The following is a 22906-nucleotide window of genomic DNA, read 5'->3' as shown; positions in this document are numbered from 1 at the left end:
CTAACTCAAGAACTACTGGGCACATCTTGGTCAAATTACGACTGATCAGCACAGAAATTCCTTAGCAATCCAGCCATACTCTTTGTTTGGCCCAAAACACTGATAATGTGTAGAAAATTATGCAATTTATGAGAAATTGTACCGGAAAAAAGTTGCACTTTTGTATACGTGCAAGGTGAGTGTGAACCACAACATGCACGTATACAAAAGTGCAACTGTTTTCAGTATCATTGCACAAATTCGTACACATTTTCACTGTTTTGGGCCAAATAAAGAGTATGGCTGGATTGCTAAGGAATTTCTGTACTGATTAGTCGTTATTTGAGCGAGAGGCGCTCAGTAGTTTTTGAGTTGGACAAAAAGTATTGGAAGGGGGGACTTTGTTTTGTGGTTGAGTGTATATGCACAGCAACATGTATCTATCATTTAATATGTATGATCATTTTATTAGCATGGTGAAGGTAGCAGAAAAGTGAACTGTAATCACGACTTTCGTGAAGAATATTTCTTCGATTTGATAACGAAGTTCCAGTTTCAAAAGAGTTTATTTCAGGCTACTGGCAATCCAATCATCTACAAATAGTTTGTCCAGAAAGAAGAGAAGAATATAAGAGAAAAACTAAAAAATGTCTTGAAAAAAACCATCATGTTACAAACCTGCATAATTAATTACCATAATTATGAAATCTTTGGAATTATAAAAGTTCCAGTTCTAAACAGTGCATTTTGGGTTAATGACATAATTAAGTAATCTGCAATAGTCTTTCAGCTTCACATTTGTGGAATCGAAAGGAAGTTCAGTGATGCCTTAAAAAAAAACAATTTGCCAGCATAAAACATTGCATAATATGGCCAAAGCTTTAAGTTTTGCATTTATTTCGTACTTCATACATATGTTTATACCATGAAACCCTTAAAATTATGAAACTTTTGGCATCAAAATACTTCATGTTAGGTTAATGACGTAATTCGGTCATTTTACAAAGAGTTCTTCGAGCTCTGCATTTTAGAAAAATAATGCCTTAAAATAATGCCTGTTTTGTTGTATTATTACATAATTATTTCCCAGAATTATAAAATCTTTGGAATTCAAGTTTTAGACAGTTTGTTTAATTGGGATGAACGACATAATTAGGTAATCTTTCAGCATCACATGGACAATTTCAGTGATACATTGGAAAATGCTGTGTTAGCATACAACACTGAATATGGCATAATTTCCTACTTACATGTAGTTACAATGTAATTACCAAAACAATGACAAACAGACTTTCAATATGATTTTTTTTGCCTCAAAGACTATTTAATGACATACCAGTACATGTTATTCAGTCATTTACATTTATGGAAAATTGGTAATAGTTGGGTATGACCTATGGATTTAAATCAGTTATGCCTCAAAACCATTGCACATAAGTATACAGTCAAAGCATTGTTTTTGCATTATTACCGTTATTATGAAATCCCTTTGACTATGAGCCTACAATTCGTCGGTCGCACCACGAACCGGCGTATCTCGATTTTTTTGCCAAATTGAGTTTTTGTCATTAACGTTATTATTTCATCAAAGTGCTCATTCTCAGAAAGTTTTATTCCAATCTGAGGTCTAATTAACTGAGAACGCTAATTAGATTGTGCGGCGTATCTCTAAAAAATGAAAAATGCTGCACCACGAAGTGGCGTATCCCGATACGCCACTTTACACGCTTATTCCCATAGTGCTATGACGTCACAAAAGAGCGTCGACATGAAAAATTGGAATTTAGCGTTTCACGAACCGACGTATCTCCGTGTCTGGCAGACGGCCACTATTACGCGCGTTGTATGACATACGATAAACATGAGAAAAATCATTTTCACGAAGTGACGAATAACTTTGGAACTGAATTTCTCAAAAACTAAGCAACTCAGATGCACACGGATTGCATACAATAAAGTTCAATCTATAATTTACTAGCAAAACAAAACAGCTTGAATTCTTACACAGGGAGTATATGGAATGAGCCTACAAAATAATGACCAACTTTAAATCGGTTTTTCTCGAAACACAAAAAAATGCGATACGTCGGTTCGTGGTGCAACCGACGAATTGTTTACAGTTATTTATCATTAATTATTCTAAGTGGGTGACAATCTGCGTTAAAATCGGAGGGGCCATTCCTGAGATCTTTATGGATTGCGCCATTGGTTGTCAGAGGCCCCTAAAACGGACTTTTGGGGGGGATTTTTGGACGAAAATTTTGCCTAAACGTGCAACATGAAAGCTTGGCAACTGAAAGAATTGAATTCAGCACCCTCAAATTGACACAGAGCAAGCATTTTTATGTAGCCACCAAAAGCTTTGAACGGACTTCATTTTCTAGGCGAGATAAGATTTCTGGCCCACTGTCTAATAAAGAATTCCGTATTGTGAGGATATGTAATGTATCGTGGCATTCTTGTACATGTAAATGGTTATCAATACATCAATAAATTGTTACACATCTACACATGTAACAGTACATGTACATGTGCCAGTATGTATGTTCCTTTCTTGCCATTAACTTTGTTGGGGAAAATGGTGCCAATTCACAAGCTGCTTGAGTTGATACTTTATCCGCGACTATATTCCACTAACCCGAACTGCCCTGAATCCTCCAAAATCCTTTTTGCAAATTGGAGGAATTTGCAGGATTGAGGTTACATGGCCAAAGTGCGTTGCTGATTTCGGAGTATGCACTGTGTCAAGGTCTTGGGCCGGACCTTGTGTTGTTTATGCTCAGCCGTGCATAAATTTAGTCCTTGATTATACTTGACATCCTCCGCACTGCTCCAGGATGTCACTGCCTCTGCCTCAGCCTATTGACAGTCATAGCCGGAGGATTTCGCAGGATTCAGGCAGTGGTCACCCCTCCATATTCAAGAAACAACGGAGGAATTTGCAGGATTGAGGCTATATGCTATTTTTCCATGAGGCCAATTGGAGGATTTTGCAGGATTGAGGCTACATCCTAGCAAAAAGGCCTAGGGAGTTAGGGCTAAAGGTTACACTGAACTGTACTGAATTGACTTTTGTTTATGTGTAAGAAAAGGTGGACACTTTTTGTCATGGTCTCCTTGGATTCCTTGTTTTTCCTTTACAAAATGAATGACAAAGAATAAGCAATAACATCTTAGAAAAATGAACTGGCAACTTCTGGTGTACTGAGAAACTTCCAGTGAAAATGTGTGGAAATATATATTGGTATGAAATTCACGACACTCTGAATTAAAAAAAAATTTATTAGGTAGAACATCTGTCTTGATTTGCATCGTATATTTTGGATAGGCCCTATATGCTTAAAATTCTTTTGCGTTTATTATGTGGTATAATTTAAGCTACAGTTAAAGGTTGGGTAGATCATTTGTCGTTTGTGCAATTTTTTTTTTGCAACAAAAGTGCTCAAAATCTAAAGACGGGTGCTTAACAAGTAAACTGAAGAAGTTTTCTTAAATGCTGTCTATTCCAAGAAAACAATATTCCAGGATGTCAGTTTCAAATCAAAAGTTGCGTGAAATTTACAAAATGAGTCACTTGACGCATCTTTGGAAATGGCCTTCTTTTATTGTTTTCTTGAAAATGACAACATGCCAGAAAGAATAATTGCACAGGTAGTTTATTGCCATTACTATCTTTAAACCAAGTAAGCTTTTCAAAAATAATTTTGTCAGTTACTTTTTGGAAAGCTGCAAATGATCTACAATACTGTACCTTTAAAGGTAATGTGCAACATTTGCAAACATCAAAAAACATAACTACTACATTATTATGAAATCCTTTACTTGATACTGTAATTGAATTAAAGTCTTAATCTCATAAGCATCCTGTGAAATCATGGCAGTCATTTTCAAGGAAAAATTGAATATTTGTCACAATTTCCAATGATGGTCGGCCGAAGGTACCGGTATACATGTAGACCTACATGTACTTAGGCTGTACATCGGAACCGGGTACCGGAGTACCCGACCGTTGATGTCAGGAACCGGTTCCAGATTATGAGATCGGTACCCGTAACCAACTTCACAAATTACTGAATAACTTCTCAGACAATGAAAGAGAAAGGTTTCGAATGTCATCGGTGGGAAAATTGTACCCCTAGACGTACATGTCCAAAAATTTGATTTCAAGAATCGCTGTCATAGTTGTCTATTAAATATCACCAGCGATAAAACCTCAGTTTAAAAGTTAAAAATATTCAACAAAGTCCCTCTGAAGGCCCGTCTTTTAAAAAAAGTTGATTTTATAAATCATATTGTTTGCCTAACCAGGGCTGTTAATAAAGATATGAAGATAAATATATCTTTATATATGATGAAGTCACACACTCCATATGCCAATTGAATTACAATGAACCAGGGCAGATGGCATGAACCGTACTTTGTACATGTCATCTTGGTGTCTGTTAGCATAATAAATGCCCCATGCTTCATTAACCTTGGAACTTAATATTGAAAGCTACCATACTGTAAAGAAAAATTGTTTGAGACAAACCTTTTTTCAGATGCCACTTGCACTCGTGAACACAATTGATACAAAAAAGGGTCTTTGAACCATAGAGTTTTACAATTAAAAGCCAATTGTAAAGTCCACTACCCTACTATGCTTGATAACAGTACAGTTTTGTAGCACTTTCGACTTGTGCATGTTGCTGTCGAAAGTGGTGTAAAAAGGTGATTGCCGTCGATAGGGTTTATGGGCTTGGATTGGGCCGTTGATGAAGGGCAGCTTACAGGCTTACAGCGACCCAATGGACTTCATTGGAGATGACCATTTACTCTCCTTAATTTATGGACAACGTGATGATTTCCACTATAAACATGATGAAAGGTAAACCTTGTTTTGAACTTCTGACTTTCTGTGAAGGAAGAACATGTACGTGTACATGTACATATGGGCACTTGTGGTCTAGCGGTAGAGCACAGGATGCATGATCGTGAGGTTGTGGGTTTGAGCCCCGCCATGGCCATGCGTGTTGTGCCCTTGAGTAAGGCGCTTTCAGTGCATGATATACATGTACTCATTGTGTGTCTCAGGAACAGCGGTGATGAATCACCAATTATGCAAAAAAAAGTGGTTTCTTCAACGTCGGCAAAAGGCGAACACTTTATGAATGAAATCACAACTAGCCCCCAAACAGCTCGAATTTATGGGGTCGCAAAAGTGGACCCCGAAATTCGTTCTGGCAAGCATAATACAGGAATAACACAAAAACACCCAGTTTTGAAAGGATACGGTAGTTGTGTGCAGTGGCATAGCCACCGGGGGGGGGGGGGGGGGGGGGCGACCTCCCCCCCATGAAACCTTGTCGCCCCCCAGTCGCCCCCCACTGAGATTTTGAGTTTCTAAAAAAATTATCATTGATCTACATGACGCCATGGGCGTCAATCCTGGGGGGACGGGGGACTGGTCCTTCCCCCCCCCCCCCCCCCCCCACTTTTTGAAGGGTGGGGGACACAATATCAAATGTCCCAGATTTTTTGAACTCATGTCTCATTTACAGGGCCCTATTATGTACTACAATGTATCTTTTGCTTAGCAAATATTGGTTAAAGTGGTCAGAAATTGCCTCAGATAGCACCACAGAGCATTTAGAATCCAAAATTGTTCAGGGCCCTTAAGCGGGCCCTGAACCCCACGCCTATAGCTCAGAATTCTGGTAGCTGATTCAATGACTCCAACCTCGAAAACAATGTTCAACAATGCCTTTAGCTGAGAAAACTTCGAAAATTATGTTTAAATTATTATCTTTTGTGCTAAGATAATTATTGGTTAAAGTGGTAAGAAATTGCCTCAGATCACACCACAGAGCATCGAGAATCCAATTTTTTCCGGGGCCCTTAAGGCAGATGACATGTACCGTACATTGTACATGTCATCTTGGTGTCTGTTAGCATGATAAAGCATCAGTGCCCCATTGAACTTTACATTGAAAGCTACCATAGTATAAAGAAAAAATGATTGAGAGACACCTTTTTTAGATGCCACCTGCACTCGTCAACACAATACAAAAAAAGGTCTTTGAACCATAGAGTTTTACAAATAAAAGCAGGTCAGCTTGTTGGCTTTACTACCCAAAGTCCACTACCCTATTGTGCTTAATAGCAGTACAGTTGTGTAGCACTTTGGACTTGTACATGTTGCTGTCGAAAGTGGGTAAAAATGTGATTGCCGTCGATAGGGTTTATGGGCTTGGATTGGGCCGTTGATGAAGGGCAGCTTACAGGCTTACAGCGACCCAATGGACTTTGTTGGAGATGCCCATTTACTCTCCTTATTTTATGGACAACTTGATGATTTCCAATATAAACATGATAAAAGGTAAACCTTGTTTTGAACTTCTTACTTTCTGTAAAGGAAGAACATGTACTTGTACATGTACATATGGGCACGTGTGGTCTATCGGTAGGGCACAGGATGCATGATCGTGAGGTTGTGGGTTCGAGCCCCGCCGTGGCCATGCGTGTTGTGCCCTTGAGTAAGGCGCTTTACCTCAATTACTCCTCTCAACCCAGGTGTTCAATGGGTACCGGTGTCACATGAAAATCCGACTCCTATGAAAATCGGACCCCTATTTCCCTATTATTGGTTGATCCCTCGCACGTGACAGGTCACTCGCCCGAAACGATCCTAAAAATAGCATAGTATCGTACTCACGCGTGCGCAGTACTACCAATGAGTCCACATTTCATGGAGTCGGATATTCACGCTACACCGGCATTATTCAATGCTGGAAAGGTAACAAACTTGTTTGTTTTTTGGGGTCTGGTACCGTAAATGGATAATTCCATTGCTTCCACTTCTTTATTTAGAATTTGCCGTTTAAAAGTTTGATTTGCATCTTCTTGTGTACACACAAACACTAAATCAGAAATCAGGCTCTCATTCAGCTATGGTACACATGTAATTCAAATACCCCGGTACAATAACCATCTCTGACTCACAGGTTCCCTGTTTTACTCCTGGTTGGAGAGAAGTACATGTATTTATACTGACAAAGTATCATGCCCAAGGACACACACACCACAACCCCAGGCTGGACTCCAACCCACAACCTGCAGAATTTGTGACGCTCCAGATCACGAGGCCACGGCACTCCACATATTAACCCTAACCTCCCCAAATCTTGTCGAGGATGCGCTGTCTTGGGACGGACCCTGTGTTGTTTATGCTCAGCCGTGCATAAATTTAGGCCTACAATGTAGAGTTTATTATAAGATGGAATTTTGCGTCGGGGTGATATAAATCAGATAAGGTGTTTTTTTTTTTTGGTTTTTTTTTTGCCCTTCACCGACGTTTAAACTCTGTATACTCAGTGTGTTACCTCCCGAGTGAAAGTTGGAAAAAATCACTCGGGTGGGACTGGAACCCATGACCTCCTGCTTTCTAGTGCAGATGTCTTACCACTCGAGCTAACGGGATCTGTTGGCCGGTTCGAATCTGATGTACGTAGCACTGGCAGCGGGTACCGCACAAACTATTATAAGACGGAATTTTACGTCGGGGTGATATAAATCAAATACGGTGGTCGAGTGGTAAGACATCTGCTCTAGAAAGCAGGAGGTTGTGGGTTCGAGTCCCACCCCAGTTATTTTTTCCAACTTTCACTCGGGAGGTCACACACTGTGTATACAGTGTTTAAACGTCGGTGAAGGACAAAAAAACCCCAAAAAAACCCCCAAACCATTATTTGATTTAATTTAGAGTTTACTTGAAATCCTCCACACCGCTCCAGGATGTCACAGGCTCTGTCTCAACATATTGACAGCGATTGCCGGAGGATTATGCACAATTGAGGCAGTGGTCACCCCTCCAAGGAACACATTCAAGATGTAACAGAGATTTTTGGAGGATTGAGGCTGTATTCAATTTTTCCAGGATTTTGCAGGATTGAGGTTGCATCCTAGCAAGAATGACTATAAGTTATAAGTTATAGAGTTATAACATACTGTGGGTGTAATGTGTGTTGAAATTTCGTGCAAGTGTCAATTTTTTTTCTCCTTTGGTTTTCTTTCAGGGGCATGGAGGCCATTCCGGGGAATGTTAGCCTGATCAAGGACAAGCAGAACCTGGTTGGTATCAGCATAGGGGGTGGTGCCCCGCTATGCCCCTGTCTCTACATTGTTCAGGTTAGTACCCTCCACAATATAACATTTTTATTATGTTGTTCTGGGGATATCAGATTAAAAGTCTGTGTCTGTTTAAGAACATAACATAGGGCTTTTCCGCTTATTTTATGAGTTACATAATATTTTGTTATGGATGTGTAGTCGTGTACATGTAAATGATCAATTTCATGTACCATCAGAGTTCAAAGCGCAATTTATGTCAGTTTGATAGTGGTAAAAAAAATATTATAAATATTTTTAAAAATCATGTGATGACGTCATCATGACATCATTTCAATTTTTGCATACTAGTAACATTATTTACCTACCCACCAAGTTTCCTGATGATCAGACCTACCTTTATATGTGTTTTTAACAAAACTAAAAGGGATAGAACAAAAAGAAGAAGAACAAGAACAAGAACAAGAAAAGTTTATACCTCTGGTTCTTTTCAGAACCATTCTCTTAGTTGAGAAATTATTCGCACATTCGCACATGGTGTTTCTGCAAACCTTTCATTATTTAGTATCTCCAACATGCAAAGCCTCAAATCTTACTTAAGAACAAGAAGAAGAAGAAGAAGAAAGAACAAAGAAAAAAAATCAGAACTAAAACAAAGGCTTTTCAGCAAAGTTTGCGGAAAAGCCCAACATTCTTGACCTTCAGAACCACCAAATGGAAAATACTTTCAAAAGTTTCACAAGTTATAAACGAGAAGTCCAGAAAATTGAATAGGAAATATACTCTTTCAAGTGGGAAATAACAGTTCATATTTCAAACCATTTCGAAAAATTGTTTTTGAAATCTACGGGAAACTATTTTCTGGTTTGTAACTCTGGGATATTTGAACAGAGATTAAAATGGATGCAATAATTTTTGCTGGGCGTAGAGGGCTGGCCTAGTGTCCTCTTTGTGCTGACTGACTCCCCGACTGACTGACTCCCCGTCACTTGTCGTGACTTAGAGTAGTTGTAGACTGGTAACAAGAGCCAGGCAGTGCTATTGTATAGGATTACCCTGAAGCACCAATGAGTGAGCTAAAGCTGGTCCATAGTGTAGAACAGACTAGTACTGGGACTCAAATCCGAATTGTTGGTGATCCGGTTTTGATTCTACTATTTAGAATTTTGAAACTGAATATCCGAAACAAAACAAAAAAAAGTGGGGACTTCCTTTTTCACGATATCGGCACAGGAAGAAAATAATCAAGTTGTTTATTTTAATTCTAGAAAACCATATGTTTGTCGATTTTAACTGTCCCAAAACAGCTCCAGAGGATTTTGAAACCTCCAATTTGTCCCATCACTAGAACAGATGCATGAAAACAATTCAATTCAATAGAATTTACGCACTCTTGGTCCAGCTTTTCTAGGCTTGCCTCGTTTGTCTTACTCAGAATTTACTTTCAAAATCAAAACCATTACAGAAATCGTTTCTTCAAAATGTACACGGTAGGCTAAATAGTTCTTATTTGATGATAGAAAAGCTCGGGGAAACGTTTTTGTTTCTAAAACCTGCCCATTGCCTCATTTGTACAGAAATTATAATGGATGAAATATTTGCATAATATTGGATGGCTTTGAGGTGGATACAAGAATATATTGCACGAGCTATTCGACTTGTGCAATATTATCATAGCAAGTGCAATATATTCTTGTATCCAGCGAAAAAAAGCCATCCAGTATTATTATTATTATAATTATATCAGGCTGACTTGATCCGCAAGAAATACAATTCAAGACACTGTCCTCATTTCGTCTTTTTCGTCAACTATTTTAAGCTGCCACTGTAATATTGTTGACAACAGTGCGCGTATACCTGGCCTTCTGCGCGCTGCATGTGGCCGCTGCATGTGCGCAGCGTGTTCCGTGTTCGACGGTACGCGCGCGCTACGCTCGGTTGAGTGGTTGACAACTGTGACTTTCTATGCTCTTGATCGTGCGGGAACCAGCGAAAATGCCCGGATGACTGCAGTCAAGCAGGTACTTAATTATGGCAGTCATCTGGGTACTTTTTATGAAAGCGTACAATAAGCTGATTTACTTTTACTGCTGGAAGCCTGATGTAAATAATAATAGATAATATTTCCTTGATCTAAAGGGTCAGCCTTTTGCCCCCTTATTGACTGAATGCCCTAAACTAAGACTTTCAGGTCCAGCTAAACTAGGCCAGCATGGTCTTGTAACTGTAATGATTAAGGGAATAAATGTGTGCTCCGGAGGTTTTTATCACTCTGTTTAAGACCACTTAGAGTCTGGGTGCTGATAATTACCCGAGCCGGAGGCGAGGGTAATTATCAGCACCCAGACTCAAAGTGGTCTTAAACAGAGTGATAAATACCGACGGAGCACATATTTATTCCCATTCATAAATACCTTTTCAGTAAAAAAAAAATCATATAATTCGTTCAAAACATCCCGATTTTGTTCAACAAATTCACTCTATGCTTTTTGAAACATCCCTCTTGCAAAATAATGGAGTGTTCAGCCAAGAGTAAGATGTAAACAACCCTTTTATGGAGATTGACGCACGCGTAGCATGTTCTGCGCGATGTCGCGCAGAACGCACCTGGCGCGTTGCGTTTTGAATTTAGAACTATAAAATTCTGACTCCCTGGTGGTGTTGCGCATGCCTACATGAGGATTGTGAACGTTCAACCAATGAAACGATAAGAGGCACTGTATTTTTAGGAGTCCACATTTTATTGTGACACTGGAAAAGTGTTTAAGACCAGCTAGCCATGTCTTTATCATCCGTTTAAGACCGGCCACGTGACGGGCTCTCGACCAATAGGAATGCGTAAACTGTCTTAGGTATTTATGAATATTGATTAAATGGATTTCTTGTTCCCGATTTGACTGTAGGTGTTTGATAATACCCCAGCATCTAAGGACGGCACGCTGGCGTCAGGAGACGAGATTGTGGGAGTCAATGGAAAGTCGGTTAAAGGGAGGACAAAAGTGGAGGTGGCTCGGATGATACAGGCCATCAAGGTGAGCAGGAATTCAAACAAGTGCTTGAGAAACTGTCAGTGCAGATGGAGAGGTACTGGTGAGGGTCTCTGTGCCTTTTGCTTAGCCAGAATACAACAACATTCTGTGGCCTATTCGGTTCGTTAGTAAAAACGTCATACAGGCACGTGCACCACTTATTACTAGCGCCCATTGGATAAGCACTCAAGTTGCGTTAACTTCCGGTTGCAATGGTTCCAATGCTACTTAATGGCCAGTGGGCGTGGTTTAGAATGAACTGACGTCACACTAACGAACTGGATTAACGAGTATCTATTGGAGGGCAAGTCTGGTGCCAGCAGCCGCGTTAATTCCAGCTCCAATAGCGTATATTAAAATTGCTGCAGTTAACAGGGGTGTGAAATCTCAGCTTTTAATAAAGCTGATTTCAGCTTTTTTTGTTTTGGCTTTCAGCTTTTTTCCCTCACATGCTGTGTACAAAAGTATAGGAGATTTCCAAAGTTCACCTTTTTTACACCTTTTTCAGCTGTTTTCAGCTATTTTTATCAGTGGTCACTCACAGGGTGTGAGTTAAAAAGCTCGTAGTTTATCTTGGGTGCATGCTGGTGGTCCGCTGCAAGGCGCGCCACTGCCCGCCTGGCCTTCCTCTCGGTCTCCGAGAGAGTGCCGAGCGCAGCTGAAACGTTTACTTTGACAAAAAAATTGGAGTGTTCAAAGCAGGCCGACCGCCTGGACAGCAGAGCGTGGAATAATGGTATATGACCTCGGTTCTATTGCGTTGGTTTTCGGAACTCGAGGTAATGATTAAGAAGGACTGATGGGGGCATTCCTACTGCGGTGTGAGAGGTGAAATTCTTGGATCGTCGCAAGACGACCGACTGTGAAAGCATTTGCCAAGAATGTTTTCATGAAACTTTGAACACAATTCAACACTTTGAGCTTGGTCTTGCATAAATCCACATGCATGCACTATGAATTGTATTCAATCGATTGAAATCCATCAAGTACAGAGATGCCAACCATTACTCTTTTGGAGTAATTGTTAGGATTTTGAGGCATGTTACTACTCTTGAAAATTCCAGCTGTCCTATATGCCAACATTGTGGTTACTCTGAAGAGTACTGTGGTTACTCTTAAACTTGACTGTTGTCCGATGTATTTACATTAGCATTACTCTTTGCAGGAAGAATCATTACTAATTTGTAGTCTGTAAACTTGGCATCTCTGCAAGTATGATTTCAAGTGTGTATGTGGCTTTCCTACCGGGTATGACGTGGCAGGGTCCATTTTACCTATGTTGCTGCTCTGGCACAACCAATGTACCCTAATCAGGGGTGTAGCATAGCGAGACTGATATGAATTGGGGGGGGGGGGGACCACAACAAATTTGCCAACAGACCCTGGACACCATCTAACTAATGGAGGCACTATTCAAGCAAAGCAAATGATCTTTGACACTGTCGGACAATGGGTGGCGCTGTTCGTTATGGCATATTTGCTAACACATACGATTTATGCCGACAAACACTTAATTGGGGGTGGGAAACACCCCCCCCCCCGACCCTTCCATTAGCAATGCCCATGGGACATGTCCTTGTTCAGTGTTTTGATTTGGTGGGTTATATGCCGACTGAAGCTTTAAATGCAGACAGAGAGAAATTATTGGGAGGGGGTACACTACAGCGCAAGGCGTTGACACAGTGCATTCTACAAAATCAGTGAATGGACACTTAATAAACAGGCATTCAGCCTAAATCCTCCAAAATCCTCCCAAAACACCTGATGGATTTAGGAGATTTGAGGTCTTTGAGGAGGGTTAGGGTTAATAATGTATGTAACACTACTTATATTGTTAATTTTTTGTCTCCCCGTCACTCTTATTGCAGTCGGAGGTGATCATGAACTACAACAAGTTGCACGCCGACCCCAAGCAGGGCAAGTCCCTGGACATCGTCTTGAAGAAGGCCAAGCATCGCATGGTAGAGAACATGAGCTCCTCCACTGCAGATGCCCTGGGTCTCAGTCGGGCCATCTTGTGCAATGGTCAGCAGCTTTCCCAATTTCAATCTTTTATTGTTGGGCTAACCGTTTCTTGAAACCTGTGAACCAGGTCTGCAGAAATAAAAAAATGTTACTTGTTGTAAAGTACTTGTACTCGTATTAACCCTAACCTCCCAAATCCTCCAAAATCCTTTTTGCAGAATGGAAGATTTTGTAGGATTGAGGCTTTATGGCAAAAACGTGTGGCTGATTTTGCAGGATGCACTGTGTCAAGGTCTTGGGCCAGACCTTGTGTTGTTAATGTTCAGCCGTGCCTAAATTTAGGCCTAGATTATACTTGAAATCCTCTGCACTGCTCCAGGATGTCACTGGCTCTGCCTCAACATGTTGACAGTGCATGATTGCTGGAGGATTTTGCATTCAAGAAATAATGGATGATTTTGGAGGATTGAAGACGTGTGCAATTTTTACGTGGAGGAAGTTGGAGGACTTTGCAGGATTGAGGCTGCATACCGTACTAGCACAAATGCCGAGGGAGTTAAGGTTAATGGCTATATATATTTGTTTCTGAGTTTGATAATGATTGTTCGTCAAGCAGTCATAGTGTGTTTGAAATTTTGAATTCGAGAGATACTTTCTTAGAAACAGTGAAAAATCATGCAAATTTGTTTGTGTATTGCCCTTGCTGCAGATGTGTTAATTAAGAAGATGGACGAGCTTCAGGGGACAGCGGTGATGTACAAGGGCCTGATGGAACATGCCAAGAAGATGCTGAAAGCATTCTATGACCTCTCCCAGACACACAAAGGTATGTAAAAATATGTGATGGGGAATAATCGTCCCCGGCCCCCACCCCCACCCCCCACCCCCCCCCCCCCCCAAAAAAAATTAATTAAATCACAATATTACTTGTTTTCCAAGGTAATTTCCAAGGTTTGCTAATACACAGCTTGGAATTCAGATATTGTTTTCCCCTTCTGAAATAATGTTGAAGTCGCACGTTTTGAACAATTGAAAAAGTGAACAAACTCACTAAGGAAAACAACAAAGAGGCACTGAATTGATTAACAAGATAATTTCTTTTTTACATTAAGGTACTGAAATGCAACAAGGGCAGTTTAACAGTAAAGGTTGAACAAAATGTCATTAAAAATTTTTGAGTTTATTATGAAATCTCCTCTGAGGTTTTTTAATGCATGTAAAAATAGTGTTCAGCAAAGGGCATTTTTTTTTAGCTTGTTATAACGGAAACTTTTCTTATGGTCTCTTCTGATTTTCCCTTTTTTTTTTACACTTTGCATTTTTTTTACCTAAACCTATCAAAACAAATTTGTAGATTGCTGCAATAGTTGGGGGGGGGGGGGGGGGGGAGTTGTTGAAAAAATTGTGTAGTTTTTCTTTTCTTTTCTTGGGAAATTATGAAGGTATTTCCAATTTTTTATTTTTCAACCTTTCCCGTAAAACTGCCCCTAAGTCTATTCAACCAAATTGTGCATAACATGTTTGAAAACAGAGGACAAAGCTTTTAATCCAATACTCATCATGTTTTTCTTCTTTTGGAATCTTTTTTTCCCACTCATGTAGCTTTTGGCGAGATCTTTGGTGTCATTGGTGCCAGGGAGCCCCAGCCAAAGGCTAGCGAGGCATTCACAGTGTTTGCAGACGCTCACAGGAACATGGAGAAGTTTGGCATCCGTCTCCTTAGAACAGTCAAGCCTGTAAGTTTTCTACGAGACTTGGTCATATTTTTTTTTTCAGATAAGAATATTTTTGGGCATATTGAACACTTTTTTTTCTTCAGAGAAGTACTATACATGTACATGTATATCATTTTTGTACAGCAAAACACATATATGCACACAGATTAATTAAAAAAACAAAAAAACAATTACATTATTTTGAAAAAATTCTGACCATTTTAATGGTACACATTAACCCTAACTCCCTAGCATGATTTACTAGGAACCATACCCATCCTGGCAAATTCCAACACCATATGGGAAACTGCACACACATTTCTGACTTTGATTCTGGAGGTGTGCCAACCCAATGTAAAAGACTGTCAGTTTAGGGGTGCTGTACCCATCCCGACAGATTCCAACAAAACATGCCGTTGGGGTTTGATGGGTTGAGTTTTGTTAGTGTTAATATTCTTAATTCTGCATACTGTTTTTAAGAAAAAAACATTACTTCTACACTCTTTATATGATGTATTTTTTTCCATATTTGTAGATATAATTTTTAAGCACAACACATTATGATATGTGACCCACTCCAGAAAAAAGGGGTTATAAGTCGTAAATAATAAATTGAAAGTTATATACATGACTGGAAAGCCCTCAATTTAAGCTTTCATTTGGTATACGACACATCTCTGTAGCCCTTCTCGTTGTGGAGATATGACAAATTTGCATATTAATTAGTTCCATGGAGTTCAAATTACACAACTGAGAAAACAGGCTTTGAAATAGCTGGCTCTGTTGTATATTTGGGCAAGAAGAACTCACTTTTAATATCTTAGCAACAAACATGTTCCTGTTTTACTATCACTTTCAAACTTCGGATATAGTGATTCTACAATGATTATTTTCAATGATTTTTGGAAAAAAAAGAGATTTTTTGAAACCAGATTACTATCTTTTGGCTAATTTGCATATTGATTAAAATTATAGTTTTTTTTGTAAAATGAAGAGCAAAATGCACACAAAATAAGGTAATTTTTTCCCTTTATTCATCGAAATCAACATTTCTGTGAATGAATCCTTAAACTTTAGGTATCAAAGACGTCAGTTAAGACAAAAAAAGGAATTTGGATTTTGATGGAAAATTCCACCCTCTCAACGTTCAGCAGGGTATTACACGTAAAGGGCAAGGCATAACGCGAGTTAGGCCAAAAAAAATAATAAGTCGGTCTCTGGTCAGCGCGCGCGTCGATTTTAATCATGCGCGTCGATCTTTTTTTTTCCAAAATGTTCCGCGGTAGCTCCAACAGCGCCCTCTATTTCCGCACCTCCTCAATTTTTTTTTACCAAAGAGCACCAAGGAATGGGAAATTGCACCAAGGCAAATGATCGAAAGCACCAAGGCAAATTATGGAGGACACCAATGTACATGAGGACACCAAAAAAGCAAAATAGTACCCACCTTGTCTGTACAATCCAAGCTTGAAGAAGAAAAAAAAAAGCAAAAAAAAAAAAGAAGCCGCGTGGCCGCGTCAATTCCAGGACTTTGGTCTGACCAGAGACCGAATATGTTTTTTTTTTGGCCTTATATCACCTTTTCCTGGAGCAGGTCTGATATTAACTCCTTTTGTTCTGAATGTACTTGACTTTTCTAGATGCTGACCGATTTGGGTACCTTTCTCACCAAAGCCATTCCAGATACCCGCCTTACCATCAAGAAATACGCAGATGCCAAGTTTGAGTATTTGGTAAGTTTGTGTGTGTGTGTGTGTTAGATCATTGTATACACCATGGACACAAAATACTACAAGGCAAGTGTAGTAAAACTGGTCCTAGATGCCAAACAATTCTATTCGGAACGGCTGTTGACTGGAAGTGTTTAGTTGTGGTCTACAGAATGGGATGTAACATGGTAATCCTATACAATAGCACTGCCCGACTCACAAGCAGTCAGTCAGCCAGTCAGTCAATTAAATACAAAGAGGACAATAAGGCCACAAAAAAAAGTCTGCGGTTTCTGGTATGGAGCTTGCCCCAAAAGTGGTGCAGTGATGCGTTTTTTTTTCTTTTCCCCTACTTTGTTTTTCTTAAAATGTTGGCTGATGTTGCAGATGACGCTTTGATCCCCTTAAAACTCTCAAAAATATCCTTCAGAGTGGAGCTTGAGGTGACCTCAGTAAGGCCATAAGGCTTGAGAGTTCTGCACCCACTTACAATCTCCACCGACACGGACATTCTTCGGGAAATTTGGATAGTCAAGACGAAAATCGGAGAAAACAGTAGTAACGTTAGAACATACAGCAACATCGACATTGTGCATGAGCTGCCACGCTGGTCATTAGTCTGCTGCCTTCATATTGCGCTCATTAAAAACCGTTTACAGGTTCCAGATACATGTTTACAGGTTCCAAAATAATGTAGGAAAATGGACTCAATGTGTGAACAAAAGAAAGCTTTAAAGGCAGACTGGACCATTTGTCCTTCGTTCATTTTTTTTTCATTTGAAGCAACGAAAGTTCTGAAAATCGAAAGACGGATGTTTAACAACTAACCTGATGAACTTTAACCTCTGTGAAAGCTGTGTATTTCGAGAAAACACAATATTCTGGATCTTGATTTCAGTTCAAAAGTTGCCATGTCATATTTTGAATTGCGCCCTCTCGTGACGCAATCCCAAAATCAGCATTAGGGACGTGATTTTCATGTAGCCGATTGTAGCTGAGGGATATGTCACACACCGAATCATGTCAACGCTTGCACCCATTCACGGATTCGCTCAATTTACAAACCAACCACAAATGGAAATTTCCCAAAATGTGTCACTTGACATATCTTTGGAAATGACCTTCTTTTGTTGTTGTTTTCTTCAAAATGACAGCACGACAGAAGTAATAATTTCACAGAGAGTTTTAATAGTGTCATTACTATCTTTAAACCAAGTAACCTTTAAAGAATAATTTGGTTGGTTACTTTTTTAATAAGTTAATTTTTTAATGGTCCACTCCACCTTCAAATAACGAGAGCAAATAAAGGACACTGTTGGTTTCTGCACACTGTTTAGACCATTTATATAATTATTAACGTACATACCAGTGTCCACGAGGCAAGATAGTGTCCAATGGTTCTTCCTTCGTGGCGTTCTTCATCCTTTAAACTGTAGAGGGTGTACTTGAACATGGAATCATTGTCAATCAATAGAACAATAGAACAAAGTTTAGAACATCTTTGAATGGGTTGAAAGTATTTTTTTCATTGAATAGAATGTGTGTATTCACCCTGATTTTTATGGTGTGTTGTTCCCCTTTCCAGTCCTATTGCTTGAAAGTAAAAGAGATGGATGATGAGGAATATGCTTATGCTACATTGGGGGAACCACTCTACAGAGTTGAAACGGGCAACTATGAATACAGGTAAATCAATACGTCTAAGTTCAATTCACTAATAAAGATTTTTAGCTGCGGGTTAGCAGCTCAACGAATCATTATGTATCTCCGTCAGTTAGTTAGTAACAAATGTAGATTTGCTAGTAACAAATGTTGCCATTGTCTATTGCTCCTACATATTTTGACCGATTTCAACCAAACTTTGTCAAAAGTATCAGTAGCCCAGCCCCAACATATCACATGACCAAACTGGGGTCAAAGGTCATCATGGGGTCACTGGGATCAAAAATCTCTAATTTAATAAATGAGACTATTGTAAGTCAGCTGTTTTAGTAAGAGATTTAAACGATTTTGGTTACAATCAGTTTTGTGAAGTACAGCGCAATAAGTTCATTATTCATTTATTGGATTCTGGTCACAATCTTTTAAAGACTGGTATTGAAAGATTTACTCCTATCTAATAACCTTTAAAAAAAAAGGACTAAGAAATGCCCATATTAGTCAGCTGGGATAGATTCAAACCCAGGCTGTACTTACAAAAGAGGCATTGAAAAATAGTACGTAAATATTATAATACTTCCATTTTAAGCAGACTTTACTGCCTTTGAAGCTTTACCTTTGTCAATAAATCTTTCTCTTGCTCTTTTATAAAGGTTAATTTTGAGGTGTCGTCAGCTAGCACGAGCCAAATTTGCCAAGCTGCGGTCTGACGTCATGGTAAAATTGGAGCTGCTGGACCAAAAACACGGTAAGGCATGACAGTGACCCTTGGCCTTTGAACCTCAGGACCTAGCCGAGGTCATCTTTACGTGCAATTACACATGAGCAATATCATTTCCATTATGGGATTATTTCTGGAGTAACTTGGAAATTAGAGAGGTCGTCACTGTTACGGGGTTCTTACCTATGATTGAGGCTTGGAAAGATGACACATGTGCAGACAGGATTCTGACCAACAACTGTGTATTCTAGAACAGTCGATAACTGCATGACTGGCCTTTCATAAGACAAATTCAAGAGGGCGCTATACAGTTTTAGTGGTAATGAGTTACTCCTATATCCCAGACAATCACGAGATTTGTCCGGTAAACAATTTTTTTAATAAGAAACCTGCTGGTAAATTGCGGATCCTGTATTGAAAGCGGTCTTCACTGGCTTAAACTCCAGGTCTTTGGATACATCGGTAAAGTTGACTTTGGGTTTTCGTTAAGAGCTGATGTCCTTAAGCAAGAGACTTGACTGCAATGACATTTCTTGTAAATGAAGGAAGTTGGAAGGAGATGGCATTTGGAAGTCGACACTACCCAGGGCCCTTAAATAACTGCCAAGACGGTGTTAGTTTCGACATTGGGTTTTGCCCTTCCCCGATTAGTTCTCAATTAATCCCAACTCCCTAGGCATTTTTGCTAGGATGCAACCTCAATCCTGCAAAATCCTCCAACTGCCTCCTTGTAAAAATTGCATACAGCCTCAATCCTGCAAACTCCTCCGTTATTTCTTGAATGTGGTCCTTGGTAGGGGTGGCCACTGCCTCAATCCTGCAAAATCCTCCGGCAATCACTGTCAATATGTTGAGGCAGAGCCAGTGACATCCTGGAACAGTGCGGAGGATTTCAAGTATAATGTAGGCCTCAATTTAGGCACGGCTGAGCATAAACAACACAAGGTCTGGCCCAAGACCTTGACGCAGTTCATCCTCCAAAATTGGCCACAACTTTTTGCCATATAGCCTCAGCCCTGCAATATCGTACATTTTGCAAAGAAGATTTTGGAGGATTTGGGAAGGTTAGGGTTAATCAATGTGTTGTAAGTGCTGTCCGAGGGGCTTGAGAGAACATGTTCACAAGCTTCCTCAAGCTTACTCAAGTCCGACTTGGGCTCACAACCTCCTGCTAAACTAGCACTGAGGTCATACCACTCACCCACCGAGCTTGCTGGGGTCAGCTGGCCGGTTTAATCTTGTGTAAGTTTTTTGGAGGTTTTGAGAAATTTCTAGGGGGAAAAAACAACCTTATTTCCATCTGATGATTTATACTTATACCAATTTACTTTTTTTTTCCAGTGCAAGACATAGTCTTCCAGCTGCAAAGGCTTGTCTCGGCCATGGCCAACTATCTGCAAGACTGCCATCAACAGATGAAGGAAGCCGAGATATTCCCCATTGAGGTGGATCTGTTGCGCACCACCATCAATTACGACTCCGCTAACCGGTTTGACGACGATGAAGATGACGATGCGGCGGGAGAAGAAGTGGATGCAGTGGTGGAGGCGGAGGAGGAGCTCATCTCACCGGCTACATGAACAAATAGATGCAGTGTTGCCATCACAAGCCCATCACAAGTCCATCACAGCTCCATCACAAGCCCATCGCAAGCCCATCACAAGTCCATCACAAGTCCATCACAAGCCCATCACAAGTCTATCACAAGTCTATCACAAGTCCATCACAAATCCATCACAAGTCCATCACAAGTCCACATCAAGTCCATCACAAGTCCATCACAAGTCCATCACAAGCCCATCACAAGTCCATCACAAGTCCATCACAAGCCCATCACAAGCCCATCACAAGTCCATCACAAGTCCACCACAAGTCCACCACAAGTCCATCACAAGTCCATCACAAGTCCATCACAAGTCCATCACAAGCCCATCACAAGCCCATCACAAGCCCATCACAAGTCCATCACAAGTCCATCGCAAGTCCATCACAAGTCCATCACAAGTCCATCACAAGTCCATCACAAGTCCATCACAAGTCCACCACAAGTCCATCACAAGCCCAGTCACAAGTTATTGGCAAGTCAATTCACAGGTCCGGCTACAACTAACAGTAGATGAACAACAAAGAGTTGGCCCTAGTTAGAGTTAATTTGAAAAGTTTATGACTTCTATTGGGACTGGATGACTTGTGATTGAGTTGTAATTGACTTGTGATCGGCTTCTGTGGACTTGAAGATTTATGTCAAAAATGTCAAAGCCTCAGGTATGCAGCTCTGAAGGTTACATCCTGAAAGAAGGATGTCAACTTTCTTAGATTGTAGACAGAAGATGAAAGCATCTGATACACTTTTCACTCCTCATTGTTCTTCATGCCATTACATTAATAAAAAAAAAAACAGCTCAGGCCAAAAAAAGTCTCCGGTTTCTGGTATGGAGCTTGCCCCAAAGTGTAGGGCCAATGATTTTCAGCGATCGCGGAAAACGGACGGAATTCGCGGAATCTGCTCCTCGAAACGGAAAACGGAATTTGAATCTGAACAAAATTACTTCTGCAATTTCATTGATAAAAAACCACAATTTCATAAAATGTATCAAATACAAAACGAATTGTTGATGATTGATTGAACAGACAAGCCATATAACAAATGAGCGGTGTTTATATCACGATGTTGGTGGGACAAAAACGTTCAAGATCAGAGCGATAAATGTTACGAGATCATTACCGTAGTACGCGTGGTCATGGGAGTGACAGTGTGCGGTGATGCGGCTTTTTAAGAATTTTTTTTTACTTTTTTTTCCCTTCAAATGTCGGCTGATGACTGCAAATAGTGCCCGACTAAATTGAGTACAAAATGTATTGGAGCCCAGAGAGGCCACATAAAGCTTATACTCGTTCGTAACCCCATCGAAAAACACGTTAAAATTGTGCAGCAGCAGGATTCCAGTCAAACCAGTGAGTTGGGTGGTTTTGAGACATCATCTTACATTGAAAAAAAAAACCAACTTTTCAATTTTGCCGACGCGCATGGCTACGGCGACGTGCGGGCATACTAGAAACCGGAGACTTTTTTTTTTGGCCTAAAGTACCTTTTTTATAAATTTATTTCATTTTGAAGTGTCGTTCAACTTTCGGGGGAATTTGGTGTTAACTTTGGGATGCATCACAAACTTTTGTTTGCAAAAAGAAAAAGGGGAAAAAAGGTAATGGTACCATTTCAAAATGTGGGAGACATGTAATGAGGCTTGTAGCTGTCAGCTTTGCATATAGCTGAATGCCAGTTTGCACTCTGCAAATGTAACGCAACATTTGCAAATTTGTAGTAGGGCTGTGCATCGGAACCGGGTACCCGAGTACCCGACCACTGATGTCAGGAATCGGTTCCAGATTAAGGGATCAGGTACCCCTAGGCTTTACAAATTACTTTATAGTAACTTCTCAGACAATGAAAAAGAACGGTTTCGAATGTCATTTGTGGGGAATTTTCAAAATAAAAACCAGGCTACTTTGGAAAACAAAAAATTAGTTTATGATGCCTTCAAACGTTGCACTTTACACTGTAAAGATATGCTCACTGTACACACTTGTATCTTGCTGCATTGATGCACCTTCATGATCAAACTGAACAGCAACTTCCAAGATTTGAATTTTGGGGCTGGATTACTTAACGGGTATCCGGGTTACTTAACGGGTATCCGGGTTACTTAACGGGTATCCGGGTTACTTAACGGGTATTCGGGTACCCATGTTTTTTTTCGATCGGGTACCCGGTTTCCGTACTACCCGTAAATGCACACCCCTAGTTTATAACTCAAGACAGTTTGTGCTGCAAATTTGAAAAAGTTGAACATATTTTGCCTACAATGAATTTTACCACAAGTGATTTTTGTCCTCAAACTTGGTCATTTAAAATCAATGTCAGAGGGAAAATACAACATTTGCAAACATCAAAAAATAAATCTACCAAATTATTAGGAAATATCTTGCTGGACTGTTAGTGAATGACAGTGTAAAGCATCCTGT

The 22906-nt window shown here is 40.0% G+C and overlaps 1 protein-coding gene across 2 annotated transcripts in view; it reads left to right on the top strand.

Annotated features, from left to right (window-relative positions):
• The window catches only part of LOC119722301 (PRKCA-binding protein-like), a 35010-nt gene extending 14458 nt beyond the window's left edge, over positions 1–20552 (top strand). For both annotated transcript variants that reach the window (XM_038192346.1, XM_038192345.1), the window contains exons 2-10: positions 8034–8145; positions 10989–11117; positions 12983–13139; positions 13789–13905; positions 14682–14815; positions 16435–16527; positions 18089–18189; positions 18816–18910; positions 20225–20552. In XM_038192346.1, the coding sequence (XP_038048274.1) occupies positions 8034–8145; positions 10989–11117; positions 12983–13139; positions 13789–13905; positions 14682–14815; positions 16435–16527; positions 18089–18189; positions 18816–18910; positions 20225–20463 (1177 nt within the window). In that variant the 3' untranslated portion in view covers positions 20464–20552. The remainder of the gene's footprint in view (positions 1–8033; positions 8146–10988; positions 11118–12982; positions 13140–13788; positions 13906–14681; positions 14816–16434; positions 16528–18088; positions 18190–18815; positions 18911–20224) is intronic.
• Positions 20553–22906: the final 2354 nt, after the last annotated feature.

Source organism: Patiria miniata, unplaced genomic scaffold, assembly GCF_015706575.1.
Source record: "Patiria miniata isolate m_02_andy unplaced genomic scaffold, ASM1570657v1 HiC_scaffold_15, whole genome shotgun sequence".
NCBI lineage: Eukaryota > Metazoa > Echinodermata > Asteroidea > Valvatida > Asterinidae > Patiria > Patiria miniata.
Note: the sequence above shows the minus strand (reverse complement) of the source record. Positions and strands in the feature narration are given on the sequence as shown.